This window comes from Carassius auratus, chromosome 6, assembly GCF_003368295.1.
Source record: "Carassius auratus strain Wakin chromosome 6, ASM336829v1, whole genome shotgun sequence".
Taxonomy (NCBI): domain Eukaryota; kingdom Metazoa; phylum Chordata; class Actinopteri; order Cypriniformes; family Cyprinidae; genus Carassius; species Carassius auratus.
In genome coordinates this window covers 20,425,555-20,450,779 of record NC_039248.1, presented here as the reverse complement: position 1 = coordinate 20,450,779, position 25,225 = coordinate 20,425,555, and the positions used below count along the sequence as shown (strand labels likewise).

Sequence of the window (25,225 nt, the reverse complement as noted above, 5' to 3'; positions counted from 1 at the left end):
ATCATTAAAATATTTACTCCATACATTCAACATTCAACAAAGCTAATACACGTCTGAATACGTTAAGGCAGGTTGGTGAATGTAGCAACAACGCTTACACAATCAAGACAACAGAAGTTATCTGAATGAGTAATATATCCACAAGCTGAGAAAAAAAAAATACACAACACAACATAAAAAAAAAAGTCAGAAAGTACAGTCTTTTGTAACTGGATGCTTTCAAATTCACAGCCCCAAATTCATATTCTATCCACTTATTTTTGAAGTTCAGTCAGACAGAGTCAGTCACATGAGCGATTCTATTCACCTATTAAAATATATCAATACTGTGCCTCCAAATCAATGTTAAAATTATGATTCATAAAAAATAGATGTTGTTAATATGAATTAATTTATAATTTATGAATTTATATTTAAAATTAGAACAACAAATAACAAATGTTCGGCAAATATGGTACATCAAGTATAGTACATATAGTCATATATAGGCTACAGCAAGCATATATTTTACAAACACATTTAGCAACAATAAAACAAGATAATATTTCTACCAAACCAGAAACTTTACAGTCTAGTGCTCCAGATGTGTGCACTGCAAAAGGATTCTTAAATAGGCCATTTTCAAAACAGTATTATTCATTATAATACTCAGAACTACTCAAAATACTCATAAGAATATGATTAATCTTTATCATTTGCATCTACTTTGTAAGTACTCTTTGCACTAAGACAGATTGTGTTTTCATGCATTTTCTAATACAACTTTTACATTATCAATAAAGCCTATTGATTTATTTAATTGAAACATTTAAACACGGTTTATAACGAATAAAATATTTTGAAAATACCCAGTATTTAAGAAAAATACTTTGGATGCCCTATAGAAATGTTATATTTCTTTATACATACAGGGCCAGTGCACTGTGCAATATGTTGCCTTGAAATACAATTTACAAAATAAGAGATTATGTATATGCATTTATGAATATGAAAATACCTTTAATTGTCATCTATTGTATGTGGATAATCTAAAATGAGGTCTATGTTTACTGTAAGGCAATTAGCTGTGTGTTCAGCATCTATACATCTATGCAATCTCAACTTTCAAGCCAAGCAGACCATACTAGGGAGTGACAAATGTGGAGAAATTGGTTTTATGATCATGTTTGCTAAAGAAGGCAAGCTGTATGTTTTTTTTATGGGATAAAGGGGTGAACTGTCCCTTTAGTTTGGTCTCTTATTAGACAGTGCATGTAATTTAAATAAAACTAAACAACATGATTTGTGCTTTTGCATTATGAATAAATACAGAGTAATTTCTTATCAGCATCAAGTTGAAAGCTTGTTTCAGTAATGTGTAGAAAAAAAAGAATATCTTTGAATTGTTTTAGTAAGCATTTTATAACGTTGCATGAATTTGCATGAACTTGAAAAATTTCAATGAATTTAATCTTTTAGAGCAGGGTTCTTCAAAACTGGACTTTGTGTCCTTTAACTCCAACTTTAAAGAAACGCAACTAAACCAGGCAATCAAGATCTTCAGGATTACTGACAAATTACAGGCAGGTGAGTCAATCGGGGTTAAAGAGGACAGTGAATCTGACTGAAGGACCAGTTAAGAGGTTTCAAGATGGAGAAAGAGGGGAAGAGAAACGGGGTATGAGACGAACTGTAAAGATTTCAAATGGATGACACACTGTTGTGGGACTCAGTTAAGGGCAGCTCCTTTGGGCTGGACTTCTCCAAAACTGAGATTTGTGTGACTGTGCTGCTCTCAGTAAAGAGGGTTCGTCTTCTCTTACTGTATCTCAAATAATTTTGTGTCTGCCACTTCCACAGTCTCTTTTTCAGTTCTGCTTGTACCTAAAAACACAAACAAGTGCATCTGCATTTTTGAAAGCAGAATGGATTTGCTGCTTCACACATACACTAGCAGTCAAAAGTTCAGATCAGATTTTGTAATTTTTTATGCTCTTCGGGGCTACATAATGTTGGGTAAAACCAACTTAAAATAACTACTATTTGGATCCATTTAAAAATGTAATTTATTTATGTGATGGCTAAGCTGATTACTCCAGTCTTCATTTTCACATGGTCTTAATAAACTGTAACTGTAACAGACTCAGAAGCATTAAAAAATCTTTTTTTTTTTTTTAATTCTTAATTATTCTGCACTTTTGACCATTTGTATATGTATTACTATTAGGAAACACTTGTGGCTTACCTCTCCATTGAGAAAACAGTATAACAGAGCCACAACAAAACCCTGAGATACAACGAAACACAGTATAACAGTCAGTCAGTAAGGATGCTTTAACAATTAAATAGGCTACAGCTCAACTGAGTTAAACATATGCAGCTATTAGTTGACATAAATGGTATTAGATTTTATATTATATATACACATTACACATATATGTTACATTAACTCAATATAGTATATTTACATATTTGCCATACATATGACAGAAATGGTGATATCACAAACTATTGTACATCAGGCCATTCCACAAGTCAAAAGCATTAGTATTCTGTTAATTTCATAGATGCCGAGCTTACACACCTGGAAGGGGCCCAGGCCAAGTTCAAGAAAGTGGCGAGCGTTTTCTCCCGTGTTCTCTGGCAGGAAGGCAAAAACCATGTAGTGCATGCCAAACAGAGGGATCAGGAAAAGGGTGGACTTGGCCAGTCTCCTACAAGCATACATGAAGTTCAGCATTACTTCAGATTAATATCAAACAATGAAAGGACATTTTCGAGGGAATGTGTGTGGGAGTAAAAAAAATTGTTCATGCTGTTCAAACTTGCAACTTTAAAATGTCAACATGGCAATAGCGCATTACTTCAGTAGGACCTATCTACAAGATCTACAAGTATTTGCCAACTTTCTGTGAATCAAATGTTTTGATTAATTGCTGCCTTTGTTTTGACTGTGCTCTATAATCCTTACATGAAGTGGTTGGTATCACTGTCACCCATTGCTGGAGACTTCAGCTTCTGCACAAGAATCCGGATCACATTTATGAAGATGAAGAAATTGATCTATAAAAAAAAAAAAATGAAGGAAACAGCTCAAATACTGAACACTACACATCAACATACTGTGGATATATTCAGAAAGCAACAATCAAAATTACTATGGCAAAAGAAAAGCATATTTAAGAGCATTACATAATGTCTTTAGACAACTTTTTAACTTTACTTTCATATATTAGAAAATGTCATTTTGATATTGCACAACCATGGCACGTGAACAATTCATAATACTTTAAATATTTAGCACAATGTTTTTTATTCATCATATTCAGGATGTAGTCTTATATATTTGATCAAATCTGCTGTACTTTACCAGGAGAGATGCTGTGATTGGTCCTTTGATAATCCACCAGAAGTAAGCAACATCGGTGTCATCCCAGCACCTGCAACATAAGCATATGATTATTTATGAGAAAACCAGTAACTGCACCTTCACAAACAGTGAAAATTTATTTTTCAGTATTTTTCACTACATATCAAAGTATCACCCAATATCTTAAAGGGTTTAAAACAATCTGGACTTACCCACTGTTATCCCAAAAATTCCTGGCTAGAACCCAGATTATCAGTATTAGTGTTGGTAGACCTACAGGATACAGAGAGCAGAACTAACTAAATTAAATTTCATCAAATTGTAAAATGTGTTACTATGCTGACACAAAATCAAGAATAGGCCTAGGTTTCATAAGTAAAAAAGTCATATATTTTAAATACATTATTTCATACGAAGTATAGTTCAAATCTATTAACACACTGTATCTACTGACATATCACTCAAGACTTACTTATATAAAAATTATAATGAAACATAATTTGGATTATTACTTGTGCACAATGCACAATTCTTAATATTAAGCCTAAACTATGTTTTAATGTCACTGTAGATGAGGACTGACAATCTTTGAATAATACCAGTCTTTAAATGCAAGATATTTCACTCTAACACAATCTAATCTACTTCAGTATGTCTTTAGTTGGACTTTAGCACTACTTCCTCACAATTAAAGTATTAAGAGTAAAGTACATAATTAGTAGTTCCAATTTAGCAGACTTAATGTATATCAGTTTTGTATCCCAATAATACAATTGGAGGTATTTTATTAAGCACATAAATATGTAAATGTATGTGTACTTTGAATGAAATAAATGTATTTCAAATACATTTTAGTATATTTACTTTTCAACAGGGTAATACTGGGATACATTTTTTTCTATTTTCCAACTCATGCCTACAGGTGTCACCAATGGTACACAATACAGAATAAGGCCACACTATCATATACTACACTACACTTCTCAGTTTTTTTATGTAGAAAAAAATGCAATATACTGTTTTACATGTAAAAAAACAAAACAACCTTTGGACGATAACTGTACAACAAATTAGTAATATTTCATCCTATTATTATAGAACAGAATGTTCTCAGCATCTTCTATAGTACCCATGCTTACCCCAGCCAATAAGTATGTACCACCAGAAATACTTCTTTTGTGAGACAAAAGTTAGAGCTAGAAGAGTCTGTAGATACATCCCCTCCACCAGCAGCCAGAAGTAGTTAGCCAGGATACTGAACTGGAAGAAAGCTACTGCTGCCTTGCAAGAGGTCTGAAGAGGAAAATATTAAGAATCCAGTATTAGTGCTATAATTGTTCTGCACAAAAGAAGATATAGAAGTACACATACTATCTTAGTGGAAATTGCCACAGCATGTAGCAAATTCTAAGACCTATGCATTACAAATAAAAGTATGATATTGTTGCAGTACTTAGACGTTTCAACAGTATAATTTTAGGGTGGATAAATTAAGTAGTGCTGATAAGAAACAGCACAAATACCATCACAGAGAAGTGGGAAGAAGAGTGTTAGCTATGTAAGAAGTGTTTTTTGTACTTCAAAGCAGGTGTTTGAATTCTAGCGGAGGCAGATCTTGAAAAGTGTGCCTTTAAGGCACTGATGAATCGACTGATACTGAGAGGAGCGGAAAAGTGGATGCAGAAAATGTGAAGCTAGTGTCACTATGCTGACAGAAACTGGCGTGAAGCTTAGAAATTTCTTTACTGTATCAGATAGATCCTGCAGTGTCATACACTGTGACCTAATATGTTTACTGACCACAAGGCTGATTGAGAACATGAGCTCTGACATGTTGAATAGTGAGCATTAGTTTATTGAATGACGTCTATAAAAACCAAATTCTGCACGAGTCTGTGACAGCTGGTGAGCCTCACTGTTGACATGAAGCAGTGGTCCTGATTCTGATCAGCAAAGAGAACTGCATCTTTGATGAAGATGGCACTGGCTCGCAAGATGAAGGAGGCAAAGAGATTGATGTGAATGTAATTTCTTGTGCAGTGGAACTTCCTGTTTTGGGCAGAATAACAGGGATTGACAAATTATATAAACAAATTGTCACAGACCTCTTAAAATGTGTTTGGTTGCATGAGCTATGTGAGGATTCTCATTGTACCTGAAGGCTGTAAACACAAAGATGGCAGAGATGAGGGAAATCAGAGAGGTAGCGTAACCAGCAGTGTACACCTGCCTGAAAGTGGAATAATATGATGTCTAGAACACAGGGACAAACATAAAAGAAAATATTACAGAATTATTTCCAGAGAATTATCAGTCTTTTATCAAGAGATTTTACAATGACATGACAAGTCTTTTCATTCTGATTTGTGCACTTCAACACTTTTTGTTGTCCTTGAGGTTTATTCTTTACAGACAAACACAAAATGTGCCAATTTGATTTTGTGAACAATTCACACAGAAATGTATTTTGCTTGTTGTTGCATAAAGGTGCTTTGACTTGATGCAATAATCGTACGTTAAAAAACTAGGACACAAAGAAGTCCATATATTACATTCTTCAAAATAATTAAACTTTTATCCACATAGCTTGCTGGATGCTGTAGGCAGGGAATGACTGAGTACAATGTAAAAAAAAAATGCAAATTACAAACACACGATTGAGAGATCCCTATGAATGCAGATTTTTGGACATACTTTAGCTGATTTTAAAAGCAGGTCATTTTATTCTGGGATTTCAGCATATGGAATTAACTACATTTTAGGTGCATATATAACCATTGCTACTTCCCCTGATGCAGGCACAGGTGAAAGTCATTATGAAAATAGAGTTTAAGTGGCAGAGATTAAATTTAGCACTCAGGAGAGAGTATTATGCTCTTGTATGACTGATTCAACTACCGGTAATTGGCTTCACATTAGGAACACGCTCATCTGTTAACCTTGGACTGCTTGTTTGCGTGTGGGTACTGAACATTATCATATCATCTCTAATTTTTCATTCAAAGTACTGTCTCTATTCTCATTACTATATGAATAAAAAAGAAGGTAGGTAGAGGAAAGGTTTTTTACTTTGAAGTGAGTAAGCTATTTTTTATTGGTAATGTGCATACAATTTGCTCCCATCAACAAATGCAAAGTGGTCTTAACCTAGAGAAGAAAACATTAAGAGATGTTTTCAAAGAAAATGAACAAGTGCAAAAAAGATGACAAAACAGATGAGCTTGACCGTAAACGTTTGTGGCAGACTTTGGGCCTGACAGCGGAGCAAAGAAAGCAAAAGTGCAAAGTCCCTCTGGGCTGTGTTTAGAAAGTAGAAAAATGCTCAACTTTACACAAATAAGAGGCAAAAAAACACAGGAAGGCAGATTTAAGGTGAGGGGAGCTGGTCAGGATTGCTTCTGTTGAATTGCTGCTTTTGTAGGTTATGGCTGTTGTTGTAAAATGATTATTGCTACTGCTGCTGCAAAGCAAGTACAGGAACTTGCTAGTTCCTACTGCCAATACATACACAGATACAGGGCTGTGAGTATTTAAGATACACAGTACTGCTGCTGCACAAGTAGCATATATAATAACACATAGCAGATCTTTACAGGTGGAGCTGGGGAAGGAGAAGGATTTCAGAGGAACTCTGAAAGCTTGCCGCAAACTGCTCTAGTTAACGCTAACCAGCCTTTTAAATGTAGACGAGCAAGCTCATTGGCTGCGTATGAAACATGAAACAATCAGCTTGTGCCAAGTAGTGGAATGCAGTGCATATCATTAGTTTCATGACAGAACTTGGCATATACAGTTACTATGCCATAAGATTCTCTAAGGATATTTACAATATTGCTTGTAATAAAATTTTCACCTCGGTTTCTGATGCCATGTCCTGCGCAATCTCACAAGCATTCTCATAGGATGGGTAGATTTTTGTCCAGCCACTGTTGGTGCAATTCCTAATTATGAAACCTGCATTAAAATAATGTTAGACACAATGATCAGCATGCAAAGTTGTATTTTGATACATCAATTGGTAAAGAGAAACTTGTAAAACACCAGACCGCAACAGCTGCTCATTACATTGCCTGTAACAGATACATCTAGTACTTTTTCCCTTTAATTAGTCACAAAAATTAGGCAGATGTTTAATTTGTTCTAGATTTTATACCACATTGTAAAATGATCTATGAAGCTACTGGATAAGCTCAATAACTTTAAATCTTAATTACTAAGGATGACACTGTCTCTGCTACAGTAAACCACAGGTCCTTCTTATTACAATTTGACAGTAAAGGGATTATGTTTTTTATTAGTCCGCTTGTATCTTTTGTTGCATTGCATGATATTTAGATACCGTATGTGGATAGAGGTCAGATGGATCAAACCAATTAGGTTTATACACAGTTTGTATGCATTATCTAGCATAGGACTTACTGTATGTCCTGCAGGTCACAGTATAATGAGATTTTTTATTGTAAAATGAGCCCCAGTCTATGGTTATAATATAATAGATAGACTTATAAAGAGTATGTGGAATTGCAATAGGAGTCTGAAATTGTTAGTCTGAGGAATCTGAAATGTGTTTTTTTTTTCTTTCTTTGAAAGACGATCTATGGAGGTTTTCTTTGAAAAAAAGAAGAAAAAAAAAACAAGATCGAAACATTGATTTAATCAGCAATGTAATAAAACATTTTTTTTTTTTTGGAAGTCATCAGATCATTCACTCAACAAATATTGATTCATTTAGGAACAAAACCACTACTGTGTGTGTTGCTCAGAAATGCAGTTTATGCTGTTCTGTTTCAGAAGGAGAATACACAAACTACCTTGCAGTATTGTTTTAAACAAAACAAGATGTTACTGAATATTTCCTTATATATTGTTCTTAAAAAAGCAACATATCATTGAAAGTTATGCTGCTGTCTACCTGAACCACAGCCCTGAAAAACAACACTCTCTTTGACCAAATCTCTTAAAGGGGTCATATGACGTTGCTAAAATAACATGCCCAACTTTTTCTGAAATGCGTACATTTTTACAAAGCTCATCGTTCTGAAAAGTGAGGTGGCCATATAATCCAGTGTTTTGTGATTGGCTAAATGCCTCAAGCGTCTGACGGAAATGGTACGCCCCTCACCATACTGTGATGCCGTGTCCCAGTGCGACGAGACAAAACCAATAAAACCCATTACAAACGAGGCATTTGTTGCATCCAGTTGGGGCATAATTATGGATTGTAATTATACTGTCTTTTTAATATATATATATATATATATATATATATATATATATATATATATATATGCACATTTATTTCTACTCAAAATTTAGGAAAACTACATAAGGACGCTCAAGAGGGAGGAATGAAGTATACTATGTAGGGCTGGGACAACGCGTCGAGATCATCGATGACATCGACGCAAAAAATACGTAGACGCAAAATATGCGCATTGATTCATCGACCTGTTTTTATTTCTCTAAAAAACGTCTGCAAAACGTTTACCTTATGTGCGCTGAATATACGCGATGGTCGGATCAACATTCTGTCCAACATTATATAACCAATCCAGGTTTTTTTTCTGCATTGAATTTTTTCTTTTGGCGGCTGTCAAAGCCTTATTTGATTGGTGAGTGATGTAGAATAGAATGACTGCTGGGCCTGACAGGGCGCGTACGAGAGAGAGCCCCGGCTGCGCGCGCACTCACAGTCTTCAAACAACACGAGCACTTCTTGCTCTCTCTCTCCCTTGTGCATATTAATCAAAATCATTAAACACGATAGAAAAAGGGCGAAACACCAAAGTTTCACGTGCGCTCGTGCACTCACAGTCTTCAAACTACACCAGCGCTGTCTTGCTCTCTCTCTCTCTCTCTCTCTCCCTCTCTTTCCCTCGTGCATATTAACCAAAATCATTAGACACGATAGAAAAAGGGCGGAACGCCAAAGTTTCACGTGGAGCATTCGGAGATTTTTTTTTTTTTTTTGCAAAAGCACTCTCTGTATTAGCTTAAAGCCCTCAAGTTTACATTGGTTACTGAATTCTTTCAATTGCTCTAAACAAGTATTTTGGGTGACCTTTTTTATTGAATGCTAGACATCAAGTTGTTGTTATTTTCATCTGAAAGAAGAACTTTTTTCCAGTAAGCTAGGCCCTATGTGTTCAGTAAGCTATGTGTTTTCAAGGCTTCAAGGTTTTATTGAATGCTATCTCTATACAAGTGCAAAGTAATGCATTCTTAGTCAGTCTTTTATTTTGTAATTTTAAGAGCAATAAACATATTGCAATGTTAAGGAATTCATGTTTTTTCATTCAGATATGTAAATTAACATGTATAAATTGTTAGTAGTCAATTATTGGGGAGATAATCAAAATCGAATCGGTCTGAAAAAATTAATCGTTAGATTAATCGATGCATCGGAAAAATAATTGCTAGATTAATTGTTTAAAAAATAATCGTTTATCCCAGCCCTAATAATATATGTGTGTGTTTTCAGTTCAAGTATATCTAGTCATGTCTTTTACTACTTTTTAAGCCATGTTTCATGTTTTGACATTTGTTGTGTATGTCATGTAATTACCCCATAGTTTTATATTCAAGCCCTCATGTTTGCCACATTTCCTATAGTCATGTATTGAAAATGTTAAGCCGTTCTTGTTATTTTTAATTATTTGTCTTAAATCTAGGTTTTAGTTCAGATGCATGTTTGTTGGATCTTCCTGTCAGCTACATTACACTATGCTTCTAATAATCCTAAATTAAAAATATAATACTAATATGATAAACATCATCTGTCCTGTAAGACATTTCTCTTATTTTGATGAAATAAACTCTTAAAAATATTAAGCAAGAAAAAAGAAAAAGGTATGGTGAGAAATGATAGAAAAACTCACCTAAAAATAAACTCATACTTTTGAATGTATTTGCATAGTACACATAATTTGGACTATGCCTTAGTTAACACTTTAAGGCTTGATATCACGGCTAACCTATAACCTTCTGTCTCCTCACCTACACTTATCTTGGCCATTTTGAAGGCCTGCTAAGTGGGTGGTTCAGTGCTAGCTTGCCAATGGGAGTTCTTTCCACCCGCTGTTTCTAGCATTATTATAAAGCAGAGTTCATCATCTACTCTAAGTCTATCTCCCTGAAGCCACAGTTGGGGAAGACAGAGTAGTGAGGACCTGACCGCTGATGCTTTCTGTGCTGGAGATGTCAGGCATTGGCCTAAGGGGATTGAAGAGATGGAACAACCAGCGCTAACAGCCACCGCTATAATGCCTACTTTAACCTGCTTTGATTTTTTATATTTTTATTATTTCCTTGGCACATTTTCAGCAAGATTTGGAACGGAGCGATGTAGATATCTCCAGGTCCATTGTGTACTTACGCATTCATAGAGGTGTGTGGGGGGACGGAAGAACAGCATGATACAGATAGCAGTTGTGTCATGAGTGTGTTGATTTTTCTTAGCCTCCATAACCTTTGTATTGATTTCTCAAAAGCCCTGGAGCAGATGTGCTGGGTTCATGATTTTTAAATGTTTTTCAATGCCAATGTGTGTAACTTATGTGTATCTCCTATTTCCTATGGTGCACTGAAAAAAAAAAAATTTATTTGTTAAAGCCAATTTTTTTTGACCGCACATAGATAATTATTATTCATTGAAAGTAAATAAAGTTAAGAAACAAAATTTAGTAAAATCACAAACAATAAAATTTGAGTAAATCAGACAATCCCTGTTTTCCCATTGTTTCAGTGTACCATACCTACAGTATTTTCTCCAGACATTAGCTAAAGTGTTACTTAATGTAGGTTAGTTTGTTTATTGTTTAATTTTTTACAACTTAATGTACCAAAACAAAATAAACTCCAGGAAAATGAATAAAAACACACAATATTTTCTGCTGTCAAGTTCCTTGTAATTTTTTCTATGGGGAGTGGACAAAACTGAAGTGATTTTTCCATTAGACAAATCTAAAAATGCACTTCAAATAAATGCCACAGCCGTTTCACTTTTCTCAGTGTGTCCTAATGCAACACAATAAAGTTAAAAATGCAAAATTGTCCTCTGATCTCAAATTTCATTGGCCTCAAATCCTGCTCCTCATAAAGAAAAATAACCCATCCCTTATCTAAAAGAGTGGTGACTATATCAAGCTTTACGGCAGTTTCGCATTCAAGATGGTAAAACTGCTTAAAACTGTCATCTTGTGATAGATTAGGACCTCTGACATGTAACATACAGTACTCTGTAAAATCTGCTACCAATTTTCTGTAGACAACACTTAAAGTCCATCATGAGTACAATTTGCAAGCGCACATGTTAGAAACACATTGAAGAATAACTGTAATATTTACTCAACTTGTGAAAACAAATACTCTCAGTGTCCCTTAGCAACTATTAACAGTTTATTATATCCAGATATTCAGAGCTCTAGCTGTGAATTTACAGAGCACTCATGATGTTTCTCTGTGTGTGTTTGCCTTGTCACTTTTATTGCCCTGGGTTGGTGCATCAGAAAAAACTGTTAAGCAGTTTTGCGTCTCCAATCGCTGTGTCTGAGTACACAAGAGAACAACCAAAGGGTATCGTCTGGAATGGAATGTGCTGTAAAAGATGAATTTGTGTGATATTTGGCAGTGGTTTAAAACTACATGATGACAGCTTCTTGGGGTACTCATAATATTGTCTGTATTGGTTTGGACAGACAAAAAGGTCCTGGACCATCACTGTGAGAAACCACTAAATTATCTAATCCATGTCATTTTATTAAGCCGATAGATTCAGTCTAAAAAATGAGCTTTATTTTCGTTGCTATTTGATAGCAGCCACAGTAAAAAAAACAAAAATAATATTAAAAAAATAGGGTTTTAAAAAGCTGCATGGAATAGCAGTAGCTTACCATGATTAACTTTGAAGAACTGAGATGCTTCGTAACAGGAGACGTTGACAACCTGTCCGACCTCTGCCCTGTACCAGCACCAAAAATCATCCCACTCGGTACGACATCCTGAGATACACAAAAACAAATAACTAACTAAAAAACAGATACATCGGTCATACTTTATTTTAAGGTCTAGTTCTCACTATTAACCAGACAGACAGACAGACAGACAGATGGTGCAGATGAAAAGCAGATGATGGACATTAAGATGGAAAAGGAAAATGATAAAGGGCATAGACACACTCGCACATAGAATTGATAAAAAGGTTTAGATAAGCTAGGCATCTCCACTCTTCACGGGTGAGAATCTGTCTGAGGAATATAAGAGAACTGTGGAAACCGAAGCTGGATGATCGAAGAAGATTCTGAGCATAATGAGAGCCACAGGGATCATATTTGGTCATGACTACATAAATATGACTGCCAAATCTAAGCAAGCGATCTTAATTCCACTGCTCGCAGATATATATCTTCAGTGTATTATACACATACACTGTTGTTATTGTTAACTAAAACTATAAAAATGATTTCCACTTTTTCAAATAAAAGAAATATAAAAATTGTATCAAAGAAAACAATGAATAAATAAATAAGAAATGTTGCAATGGCAACCAACTGAAATTCTGTTTAATAACTAAAATATTTACATTTAGCAGACGCTGTTATCCAAAGAGACTTACAGTGCATTCAGGCCTTACATTTCTTTTAAAACCAAAACTGAACAAAAACACATAAACTTATCAAAACAAATTAAAATATAAAGGGAAAAAAGTAAATATTAATACATTCAGTAATAGTGTATTAATAATACTGAAATAGGCCAAATGCTCATATCTAAACACTGACAAACTAAATAGGTATTTAATTGGAGAATAGATTCATACTCACTGAAAAACTGTTGCTCACTTCTAGCAGTTCCACAATAATGCATCATATAAAAATTCTGCTTCAGGTTTTGAAACCATTTTCAGATTTAAAACCACTCTCATTTTTTTAACCTTTCAAAATCATTCTAATGGTACAGATACTTCAGAATTCAATTAAGTCTGTTCTGCATATGAAATATTATCATATATTATCATACTCACCTACTTTATAACACCATATGGTAGGTCTGGTCATGTGACAATCACAATATAGTGAATACAGTATGTGCAGATTACATTCACACTGCACACATTTATGTTGTATAGAACATACACTTTTTTTGTGGAAGCAATTACTTATTCAATAATACTATATGGATGCAGCCTTTGTAAAAGTATATGAGAACAAGTGTGTAATTCTCTGGAATGCACAGACATTTATGGAAGCCTGGGTTGTTCCCCACAGAAACAAGAAAGACTTTGAAGGCCTGATGCCCCCTCATTAATGTAAGTATTATCAAAGCACTACTGGAAAGAAAAAAGCTATGCATTTATCAAAGCACTACTGGAAAGAAAAAAGCTATGCATTTATTTTTTATGGCCAGGCCATCTGACTGCCTGTGTTGTCTCTGACAGGACAAGCAGAATTTTATTAAATGCAATTCATGAAATATGAACATGACACTTATAGACTTTTTGAGTACAGTTGTAAAATGATTGTTTAAGTATTAGAAGATTAAAAAAAAAGTCTTTAATTATGTTTCTGCTGTTGCAGAAGGTTCTACGTATCTAGACTGTATATCTGCAGCCCTAACAGTCATGGATTGGATTCATTAATGGCATTAAAGAGCCACACAGATGGGAAATCAAAAAATACCTGTATTACAGTGTGTGATGTAGCTGTCCATCAGTGTAAACAATGTGCAAAGTAATTAAACCAAAAAGTACACGATTTATAAAGTTATTGGCTTCTAAAGTAAGGAGTTGACTCTGAATCGCTGAAACGAGTCGTTATAGATTTCAAATCTTTTGCCCATCTCTATGTATGTCACTAGAACACTTTGCATAATAATCTCCGCCTACCGTCTTGGGAGAAACGGAACTCTGACCTGCCCCACCCCCCCACACAGACGCTCTGGTTGGTGTGATAGCATCATGTCGAGGAGACAGTGTGTTTTTAATTGTAAAGGCAAGTTTGTTTTATTTTCACTGCCAAAGAATGAAGATCAGAAGAACCAATGACTAAAATTCATTTTTACCACAATACCGCTGAACGCGCTATTCAGATTCAAACTGAAGCATGCGGCTTGAATACACCCACACAGAAGAAAAAGCAGCGAGACTGTTCAAGTTTTTTATTTTACTGTTTACTTCGCGGTGAGAGGAATAAGACATAATTCACCCCAAAAAGATGCTAACGCATTGTTTACCATGAAGTTGTGTGTGGAACAACCAATCAAAACTATGTCAGTTGACCAATCAGAACACAGTATGCTACCGAAAGGTGGGGTTTAAGGAAACTGAATCTTTTGAACAGCTTCGCGCGAACCGTTTGGGGATCTCTGAGAATTGAGGTAATTTTAAAATTATATTTTGACAAAATGACAATGTTTTTTAATCTTGGATGGATTTAAACCTAATGTACAGGACTTATAAACAGTGATAGGAAGCTTAGAATTTTCATCTTACTGGCTCTTTAATGGAACTGAATCAATCTTAGATGTGTAGCAGAACTGTGAATCAACATAATTTGACACATAATTCAACCAAATTTATGGACCAAACGTTGTGCCTTAATTAAACAAACAAATCCAGCATTTTGCAAACAAACTTGATCTGTTTTGTAAAGGAAAACTCGACTCGCAAACAAACAGAAAACAATGTTCAAACAAAGGTCAATTTGAGCGAAAACGCAGTTGAGTAATATTGTGTTTTACAAATCTAAATAAATGAGCCTAAATGATATTTCACAAATAAATACAAACCATCCAACAAATTGCATGTAACCTTTGAACAAATACCAAATCTAGTGCATACAAATGCATACATGTCTATTACGATTGTGAGACAGTTGGCTTTTATGAGATCTCTCGTCTCGATTTTCTTACACGTGCCCAGGAAGATTTTCTCACAAATGCAGTTGAGTAACTTCCTCTTCCAAAACAGTAGATGGCGCAAAGCTAGGGGATTTATTTAGCTAGTCACTTTCATCCCTCATCTTCCATTTCCATTACAACACTTGAAAAATCCAGTCCTTTATCCTTTATCTTCAGACCTGACCAGTGTTGGGCAGTAACTATGTAACTAAAAAGCGTAATTTAATTGCAAAATAAATGTAACTGTATTCTGTTACAGTTACTGAGAAAAAAATATAATTCAATTACAGTTACTTATGAAAATGTTAATGATTATAAAGGGAGTTACATTGACTATTTTCACACATATACATATTTAAAATATGAGACACCAATGTTTCAGGAGTTGAAGACACAGAATATGACACATTCTTATTCCATAACTGTTTTATTTCCTATTTTGGTTTATGTATATGCTTATTTATTTATTTATTTATAAGAACTTCTTTTTTTCAAAGTCATTGTTAGATGGAAGTAACTCAACTGCAACTTGCATCTGCCTGGGCGCATGTGAGAAAATTGAGCCAAGAGATCTCATAAAAAGCCAACTCACAATCATAACAGACAGGTATGCATTTGAATGCACAAGATTTGGTATTTGTTCAAAGGTTACATGCAATTTGTTGAATGGTTTGTATTTATTTTTGAAATACCATTTAGGCTCATTTGAGTAATATTGTGTTGTTTGTTTAAATATGGCACAAAATTGCTCCATACAAATACACTGAAACTGATTATGGCATTGAGTTCTCAGTGGTGTACTTCACCAAAATCCTCTCTGTGCTGTCAGATGTGCAGATGTGTGTCACATTTAAATGCAGACTTAAAACTAATCTGTTTTAGCTTTGAATTTATTGAATGAGCACTGTGCAATGTCCGAACTGATTGCACTATATTTTATGTATAATCAATTTATATTCTTAGCTGTTTTAAATTCATTTCAAACATTTCAAATCAATTTTAAATAATTTTCAAAGTTTTTAAATTCCTTGTTTATTGTTGTGATTTTTTTATTCTTCTCTTTTATGTAAAGCACTTCGAATTACCATTGTGTATGAAATGTGCTATAGAAATACAGTGGGGATCGAAAGTTTGGGCACCCTATGCAGAATCTGTGAAAATATGAGTGATTTTCAAAAAATAAGAGAGATCATACTAAATGCATGTTATATTTTATTTAGTACTGTCCTGAGTAAGATATTGTACATAAAAGATATTAACATTTAGTCCACAAGACAAAAAAAAAGCTGAAATTATTAAAATAACCCCATTCAAAAGTTTGGGAACCCTTGGTTCTTAATACTCTGTGTGGTCACCTGATGATCCTCGACTGTCTTTCTGTTTTGTGATGGTTGTGCAATGGGCCCATTGTTTGTTCTGAACAGTTAAACTGACCAGCGTTCTTCAGAAAAATCTTTAAGGTCCTGCAGATTCTTCAGTTTTCCAGCATCTTTGCATATTTGAACCCTTTCCAGCAGTGCCATTTATGATTTTGAGATACATCCTTTCACCCTAAGGACAATTGAGGGACTCAAACACAACCATTTAAAAAGATTCAAACATTCACTGATGCTCCAGAAGGAAACAAGATGCATTAAGAGCTGGGGGGTGAAAACTTTTGAACATGATGAAGATGGCCAAATTTGTCTTATTTTGTTGAAATATAATTTTTTTCCGTTTAGTTCTGCCCTTCGTAAGCAACAGAAGATACTTTTATGTTTCCCGGTACACAAATTAAGTACAATTTACCTTGATCTTCAAATTCCAAAAGTTTTCACCCCCCAGCTCTTAATGCATCTTGTTTCCTTCTGGAGCATCAGTGAATGTTTGAATCTTTTTAAATAGTTGTGTTTGAGTCCCTCAAATGTCCTCAGTTTGAAAAGATGTATCTCAAAATCATACAGTCACTGCTGGAAAGGGTTCAAATATGCAATGATGATAGGCAAGAGATACATTGTGTGTAATATGGTGTGTGAGGGCAAGATGTAAAACCATCCAATCTTTTTTTTCTGGGAGTAGTTGAATGAATATAATTTAATTGTAAATTCACAGAGGGGCTCTTCTATCACTTCCTGTAGATCCTGGCATGTTATAAATAGTAGAATGGAGGTCACTGGTTATTGTTTATTCCTTAAAAAGCTTAGCCCTTGCTTTTGAGAGGCAGAAAGGTCCACACAAATGAGGACATATGTAATATATAATTATATTACAGTCACCTGAACTGAACTTTCCTATTTTCTTTTCCTCTCCAAATAGGTTTTCTCTTAATCAGTTTCTTAATATTTTCATGGTATAACTTTCTATTTTTTATATATCCTATTATTCTCCATAGACAAGGAGAATATGTTGTACTGAACGCCCACCTGATTGGCTGACCGTTAAGAAGTGGCCACTGAGTCCTGCCCTGCCTCTTTCCTCTTTAAGTTGGTGTCAAACCCAGGACGCTCTGTAATACATCAAAAGAGGGACATGGCGCCTGCCCTCCTCCCCTCCATAAGATCAGTGTTCATTAAAGTCTATGCAGAGCAACATGCAGAGAAACGTGGGTTTCAATTAGGAAGTCAGGGGCAGCACTTCCACCTGCACTGATTCTGTAATTCTGACTTCTCAAAACATTTCAGTATGACTGAACCACACTCGCCATTGATCTACAAAGATGGAAACAATACACTTATACCAGCATATCATCCCAGGGAGGCCTAATACCTGGAAAAATTCTAATTTATCTTAATCATGGATTAGTTTTCCAGTCAGCTTGCTTTGATACAATAACCTGAGGCATAAATGTGACAAATTACTCTAAAGCTGAAGGAAATTGAGTCATGAAAATGCTAATTGGCTGAGAGTAACACAAGAAAGTGCTCAGTCTAGCAGAAGACACAAAGAGTATGTCCTGAGTCCTCTAAAGACAAACTGGGTTCTTAAAAATATTATAAAAAGCAATGTTAATAAAAAAAAATTTTAAAAAAAAAAATTAAATAACGTTGAATGGTCATCAAAAGTAAATACACTTACAATTTATTAACGTTTAAAATTACTTTTTTTTATTTGAATATATTTAAAAATATATTTGTTTTAATCATTTATTTAAATTGAATACACAATGTTGAATGGTCATCAACATAAAATACACTTACAATTTATTACAATTTAAAATGTGATGGCAAGGCCATTGCTCCAGTCTTCAGTTTCACAAAATCCTTGAGAAATGATTCTAATATACCGATTTTGTGCTCAGTTATTATAAATTATTATAAATTAGTTTTTATCAGCAACATTTCATCTTATTGACTGCAGATAATCTTAGGAAACTCATTAGGTTTTGCATTTTTTATTTTTTAAATGATGTTTGCTCCACTACTTAAATTATGAAATGAAATTGTCTCATCAATATGTGTCATTCCCACAGAGGCTGCTTTCTTATTTGTACACTTTTATTTGCAGGTATGAGACAGTGCTTGAGTCACTACTTACAGTACTCTGCCAAATACAGTCTCCTGGGAAACTGGAAGATGCACAGTTGAGAGTTTTCAAACATAATTTTGCTGCATTATAAAGACAGATCCACTTTATGGACATTTTGTGGTAATGAAAATTACTGCAAAGACATTCTCTATACAGGAGCATTGATTTTCAGTGTAATTCACAATCCCTTGTATGAGTTTAAACTCTGCTAAATATAGTTGAAATGCCAACCGTGACTAATGATGATGGAATTCTACTCAAAGTATACACAATTGCAGCTAATATGAGGATCCATAAGGGTTTAGTGCAATAAGTTACTGTCATTCTCAAATCCTTCCAGAGTTTGAAGGAAGCTAAGCTCAAAAGAGTTTCATTTACATATAAAAGAAGGCTGTGTCCAATGTGTTTAGAGAGTATATTTAATAAACAAATCTGAATATTAAACAGGAGTGAATATTCATGTGCTTTATCTTTCCTGCTGCTGTGATGTGTGTTGAGAGCATTTGGGTGTCCAAACCTGTTTATGGAAATAATTTCATTAGCTAACTAAGGGTGGTACAGCGGTCACCAAGGATTTCATGGAAAACAATACACTACTCTGGAGTCTTCAAGGATATGGTCTCTTTCTGTGATCTACTGTATCTGTAGTTTGTCTAACTTTTTTTTATTATTATTATTGTATTTAATATGCCTAACATTATATTTTATTTCGGTTTTGTCGAATATAAATGTAAACCAACAAAAGTAAAAAACACATACTGGAATAACTGGAAGGGTTTACTTAAATCAGAAATATATATATATATATATATATATATATATATATATATATATATATATATATATATATATATATATATATATATATATATATATATATATATATATATATATATATATATACTTTTTTTTAAAGACAACATAAATAGCTTTACAGATTATTTCTGAAGTCAACTAGGCTGTTATGAAAAGACCAAAAAAAAAAATCAATATCCCTGAAAAGCAGTAAACCTCTGTCTACAAATATTACGTTTAATGCATCTTAAAACCTTAGTGAACAGAATCATGCCTAAAATATGATTAATTACCCTTTGATCACTGACAATGAAAGCACAGTGCAAGGAGTTGTATTGATTCTTTCTAATGACCCTCACCCTTCATCAGCAGCCATTCTGTTTGAATAACTGCCTTTAATCTCCTAAATCTCTACACATGATTGCATCCTTTATTTACCTTGCCTGACCTGGCCTATATAGGAAAGTGTAATGCTCAAAATTGTAAACCTAGTTTTCAGCTCACCAGTCAATCAGTAACACTCTCAGTCTGAGAATCATGTTCATCGCGAATCTCTCAAAAAATCATGCCCATCTCAAAAAAATTTCCTATTACCAATCAGCAAATGGACAGACATTAAGGACATAAAGAGATGTAAAATAATAAGGATTATAATAGTTCAGATGAGCTCACCAGTGATATTGCTGCTGTTGCGGGCCTCTTTTCTTTGAGTCTGAATGCATTTCTTTCGAGCCTTCATATGCTCAGCCACCACATCACATGCTGAATGAATCGTTTCCACCTGATGATGATTAAAAAAAATGTGTGAGGCAAATTAAACTACAAACTGCAGTACATATTAAAAAAAACGGCATAAACATGCTGAGCCCATTAGAGGAAGCTGGTAAAAGAGCAGTTTCACAATTTCAGTAACTTGCCATTAAGTCAAATTGACAATCAGGAAAAATACTAACATTTCAAATATTATTTGCATTCATTTTACTCCATTTGTGTTCCACCAAAGAAAGATCACATGGGTATCGAAAAAGACAAAAGGGTGCAGAATACTTTTTATATTTTGCGGTTAACAGATTTGAAATACATTGCATGTCTATATAAAGGATCTAAATATTTATCAAACTGACCCTTAGAAACATCTTGTCAATAAACCCCAGCCACACAGCAAAATTACTCTGAAAAAATCTCATTATCTCCGAAGCAGCCATTGAACCAATTTGAGCCTCTCTTGCCATCATTTACTATAATTAAATGTATTACAGATAGACAGAGAAATAAAGAGAGAATGAACGTGTAACAAAATGTGTGGGTGCTGTCTCATTGACAACAAAAAAAGGAAGAGTTGCTCCTGTTTCACCTGTTTGCTGCATAAAAAGACCTGTAATGGCCGCCCACTTATTCCTGAGAGGAATGAGAGAGAATCAGAGGTGGGTGAATGCTAATGATCCGATTAAGCCTGAGGTTACGGTGGAACGAGCACTAGCAACGGATTCAGAAGTTCCTGAAACAGACCTACGTATCTCCAAACGAAAACAGAGTGAGTGGTGAATCATAACAATACTAGAAAAAAGTGAATTTGTTGTATTTATTCTAGAGGGATGCCTCAGGGGGCTGTGTGTCATATCAATCATCCTCTACGTGTAAATCGAATCAATAGTATGACGTCAGCATGGAAATCAAGGATAAACGTTCCAACTATGTTGACTATTATTCATCCAGTGGAGAAGTCGTGTTTATGTTCCCTTCATTGAGCTAATAGGCAGAAATGGATGTTGTTGTTGGGACACACGTTGATGCAGTCAGTCTGAATGTGTTTAGAAAAAGTCTGCACGTTTGTTTGTCTATTTGCCTGCGAGATCTTGCTAGTGCTTGTGTTCTCTCCAAATTCAAAACCAGAACAGATGGTTGCACTGTTGGTTTCGGTGACCTCTGTTGTCTGCTGGCAGGTGAGATACGAGAGGAGAGGATGTGGATGAGTTAGGGAAGTTTTCCCAGGGTTAGATGCAGTGCATTTGTACAACAAAGTTAAAGAATGTCTCACAAACATGTCTCACACATCTCAAACTGAATCGGAGTCATCAGGGTGGACAACTGATTTCAAATACCTAGCAAAAAACACCCATCTTATAAAGCAGAAAATAACAAGCCGCTGTTAACCCACTATGTTTTAAAGAAAGTTATTGATTGACAATTTGAATGGAGCCACATGACCAAAACCCATGACTTCTATCTGAGCACCACCAAAACACTGCCATGGTAATATTTTCACCAATTATATAGGTTTTTCAAAGTTAAATTTAGATTAACATACATTGTCATTAATTACTACAATAATGCTTTAAGAATAAGTATTGTATAAGTCATTAGAAGGCACACTTAAAGCTGAAGTAGGTCACTTTTGTAAAAATGTATTTGTGAAACCTGTCATTATGTCCTGACAGTAGAATATGAGATAGATAATCTGTGAAAAAAATCAAGCTCCTCTGGCTCCTCCTATTGCCATTTGCAGAAATTCATCTGCTCCCGGTAAGAAACAACCAATCAGAGCTGCGGTCCATAACTTTTTTTTGTGTTCAAGATTTACAAAATGTATATAATAAGCGAGTACACCATGAATCCATTTTCCAAACCGTGTTTTTAGCCTGTCCTGAATCATTAGGGTACATCTATAATAAGTGTTTATATTCTGACTATTTTAGATTGCTTCGGGGGTACCGCAGCGGAGTAACCCAGTACCTTTGTGATTCTTCATAGACATAATCAGAGAGAAGTAGCTCCGGCTACAATGTTCTTCCGCAAGACGCAAGCAGTTCTGTTTATTAACCGCTAGAGCGTCAAAAGTTACCGACTGCAGCTTTAAAGTAAATTTGAACTTATCAAAGTGTCACAGTTGGCCTCAGTTGGAATCTGACATTAATAACATCAAACCTGGTGCCAGGTTTTGGGTGTGAATGAGATTTGTACGTAATGAAATATAGGAACCTTTTTTCGAAAAACAGTAACTTTTACAAAGCTTTCATATGGCTTGGTTATTCTCGCAATGCAGTATGCGCACAGCATTACTGAATGTGTATAAGTATGTATATGTATAAATCTGCAGTTAAATATTTGTATAAAAGAAAAAATCAAAAGCATGAAAAGCAGATGCACATCGTGTTTTCAAGTTTGCATTTGTGTGTGTGAGTATACATAAAAAGTGTGAATATTCAAAAGATTGATGGAGATTTGTGTGGGAAAAATTTGGCAAGAAAACTGCTGTGGTTATTAAAAAAATGGTACCCCACTGTATGCATAATAACCTCTTTTCTTATGCTTACATTGCATGTACTCAGCATATTAAACCCAACCAGAAGATAATACAATTCTCCCTGGTATTTCCTCAAGCAAAGGCCAAAGCTAAACTTGGACATAGAGAAATTGTGAAGGGAAAAGTGACAAGAAAATACCTTGATGCATCACTCCAACAAATTTCATTTGAGCCGCAGAACATAAAATCACAATCAAAATGGTTGAGAGAGAAAAGAAAGAGCAGAGAAAAAACAAACAAACCAGTTGTATCCTACCAGCACTGGTGACACACCTGACCAATAAACCAATTGGTTTCAATTAAACAAGACTGCTCCCATGTGTCTCTAAAAGTCCCCAAAAAGGTCAAGTCTCCTATCTCAGCAAAACCAATTACGGCACATCTGCTGATAATGGGTGTTCAAGGCCACATACATATGTCTGCCCACAAATTTGCACCATAAAATGTATCAATGGCCCAAAAATGATAGAGCAGTGAGCTAAAAATCCCTTTATGGCCACATATCTAACTATCTCAAACAGATAACTAAATAGACCTGCTGTTGTCTAGAATAACTCTAACCTCTGCACTGGTGACCTGATCAGAAATATCGAATATAAGAGGGCAAATAAAGAAGAAAAATAACTGACCGATAAGAATCTTGTTATTAGTCAGATAGCATCCAGTGGCCCTGAGGAAGAGGCTCATGAACACATGGAATCATTATTATAGGAAATGAACCTCCACTCAGGAAAGGAAAGCCATATCATTAGAGGGAGCACCAAACAACAACTACATTTAATTACAATATTGATTTGTGCTCTTCTTGTGAGGCCTGTGATCCTCAGAAATTGGAATGATGATCCACCTTTGCGTAACACAAAAGTTAAGTAAACCTGGAAAGAGTTTGTTTTTGAAGGCCAATTATTCACATGGATTGCACGCTTAACTTTCATGACATGAACCTAATTTTGCCATTCGGGTTAAAAGATGACAGTGTTGCTGTACTGGAAATGGTCATCAAAACATCATTAAAAGGAGGACAGGATCTCAGGTCAGTACTGATCCACTCAACATCTGTGACACATCAGCACATTAAATATAGCAGATACAGCGCATTAAATATAGCACTGGACTGATCCCTAGAGAATACACGGGCAATCATATAGCATGGATTATACTTCATCTACATCATTAGCTTAGTATGATGCCTTTTAAAATAAATGTATCTTTTGAGCATTCCTATTATATTATATACATAATATGTATATTTATTCTCTCTCAAGGACATCTCATCTAAATCTAGAGGCAATGCTATTACGAACGCTTTTAACTTCTACGATATGCCACTCAAACAGCATACACTATACATTTTCTAAGTCAGTGGTGCATTGCGATGCCTTTTAAAAGAGATATGTAAATCTCTCTCAAGAAAACATCGCATGAAGCTGGAGGGAAACGTTAATTACTGCCATGAAATACTTTAGGAAAGTCAACTTAAACTTAATCCTATGTTTTGTCATGCTATACCCAATTTAAAACAGTATTTGTTGTTTTATTTCATTATTTGTTCATTATTTCAGCATGACTAATTACATATTCTTATAATTTCATATTATTTATATTTGTACATTTAAAAATGAATTTGTTACAAAAAAAAACAGAAACAGTGATAATGTGGCCTAATTATGCTGTAACATTACACCCAATATGTGAATATGTATTTTAACCTACAATAAAGTTAAATAGGAAAAAAATTAATACAAAAAAATCCATAAATGTGTTATACAACTAGCCTAACAAGATTGTATATCAGGGACAACAGCAGAAACCACTGGCTACAATACATATGATCAATTTGCAAAGACTATCAATAGTTTTAATTAAAATGGAACTGCACAAAACTAATTGGTATATAAAGCGCATCAATTACATATTCAAATATTTTGTTAAGAGCATAGGATCACACACTGATAACTTACTGCCTTCCAGCTGCTCTGGTGAATCCCCAAACTCAGTAAAACGGCGACCAGTCTTACAGTTGACCAAGTTCTGAAGAGAAACATAATTAAGACTCCGGTATAACAGGAACGAATGAAGTTTGTTAGTGTCTAACCAGATGGCACAGGAGCCTCTGTTAGATCTCTGGATATTTTCCAGAAGTCTCGATGTCTCCAACCATACTGCTTGCTGCCGTTTGGCACATATGCTCAATCCTACATAATGTCTTATGGAGCTCGTAATATTTGTAATTGAATCACGCGTCTTTTCCTCATCACAGACCGCCAACAACCTGCCGTTATGAGTTCCCAGCACACACTGGGCAGAAGATAAGAGTGGCGCGCGTGGAGAAATGAAGGCACGGTCCGCCTCCCCTTCACGCATGAAATGACGGTGAC

General features: G+C 34.8%; 1 protein-coding gene across 1 annotated transcript; it reads right to left on the bottom strand.

Annotated features, from left to right (window-relative positions):
• On the bottom strand, window positions 1–25,225 carry LOC113100499 (vasoactive intestinal polypeptide receptor 1-like). The gene is made up of 13 exons (XM_026265209.1): window positions 24,809–25,225; window positions 20,216–20,324; window positions 12,241–12,348; window positions 7,203–7,303; window positions 5,505–5,602; window positions 5,266–5,398; window positions 4,489–4,642; window positions 3,562–3,622; window positions 3,350–3,419; window positions 2,951–3,042; window positions 2,564–2,693; window positions 2,225–2,266; window positions 1–1,863 (listed from the first exon to the last, which is right to left on the bottom strand). The coding sequence occupies exons 1-13, from the start codon at window positions 24,890–24,892 to the stop codon at window positions 1,681–1,683; spliced, it is 1,365 nt and encodes a 454-aa protein (XP_026120994.1). The 5' UTR covers window positions 24,893–25,225; the 3' UTR covers window positions 1–1,680.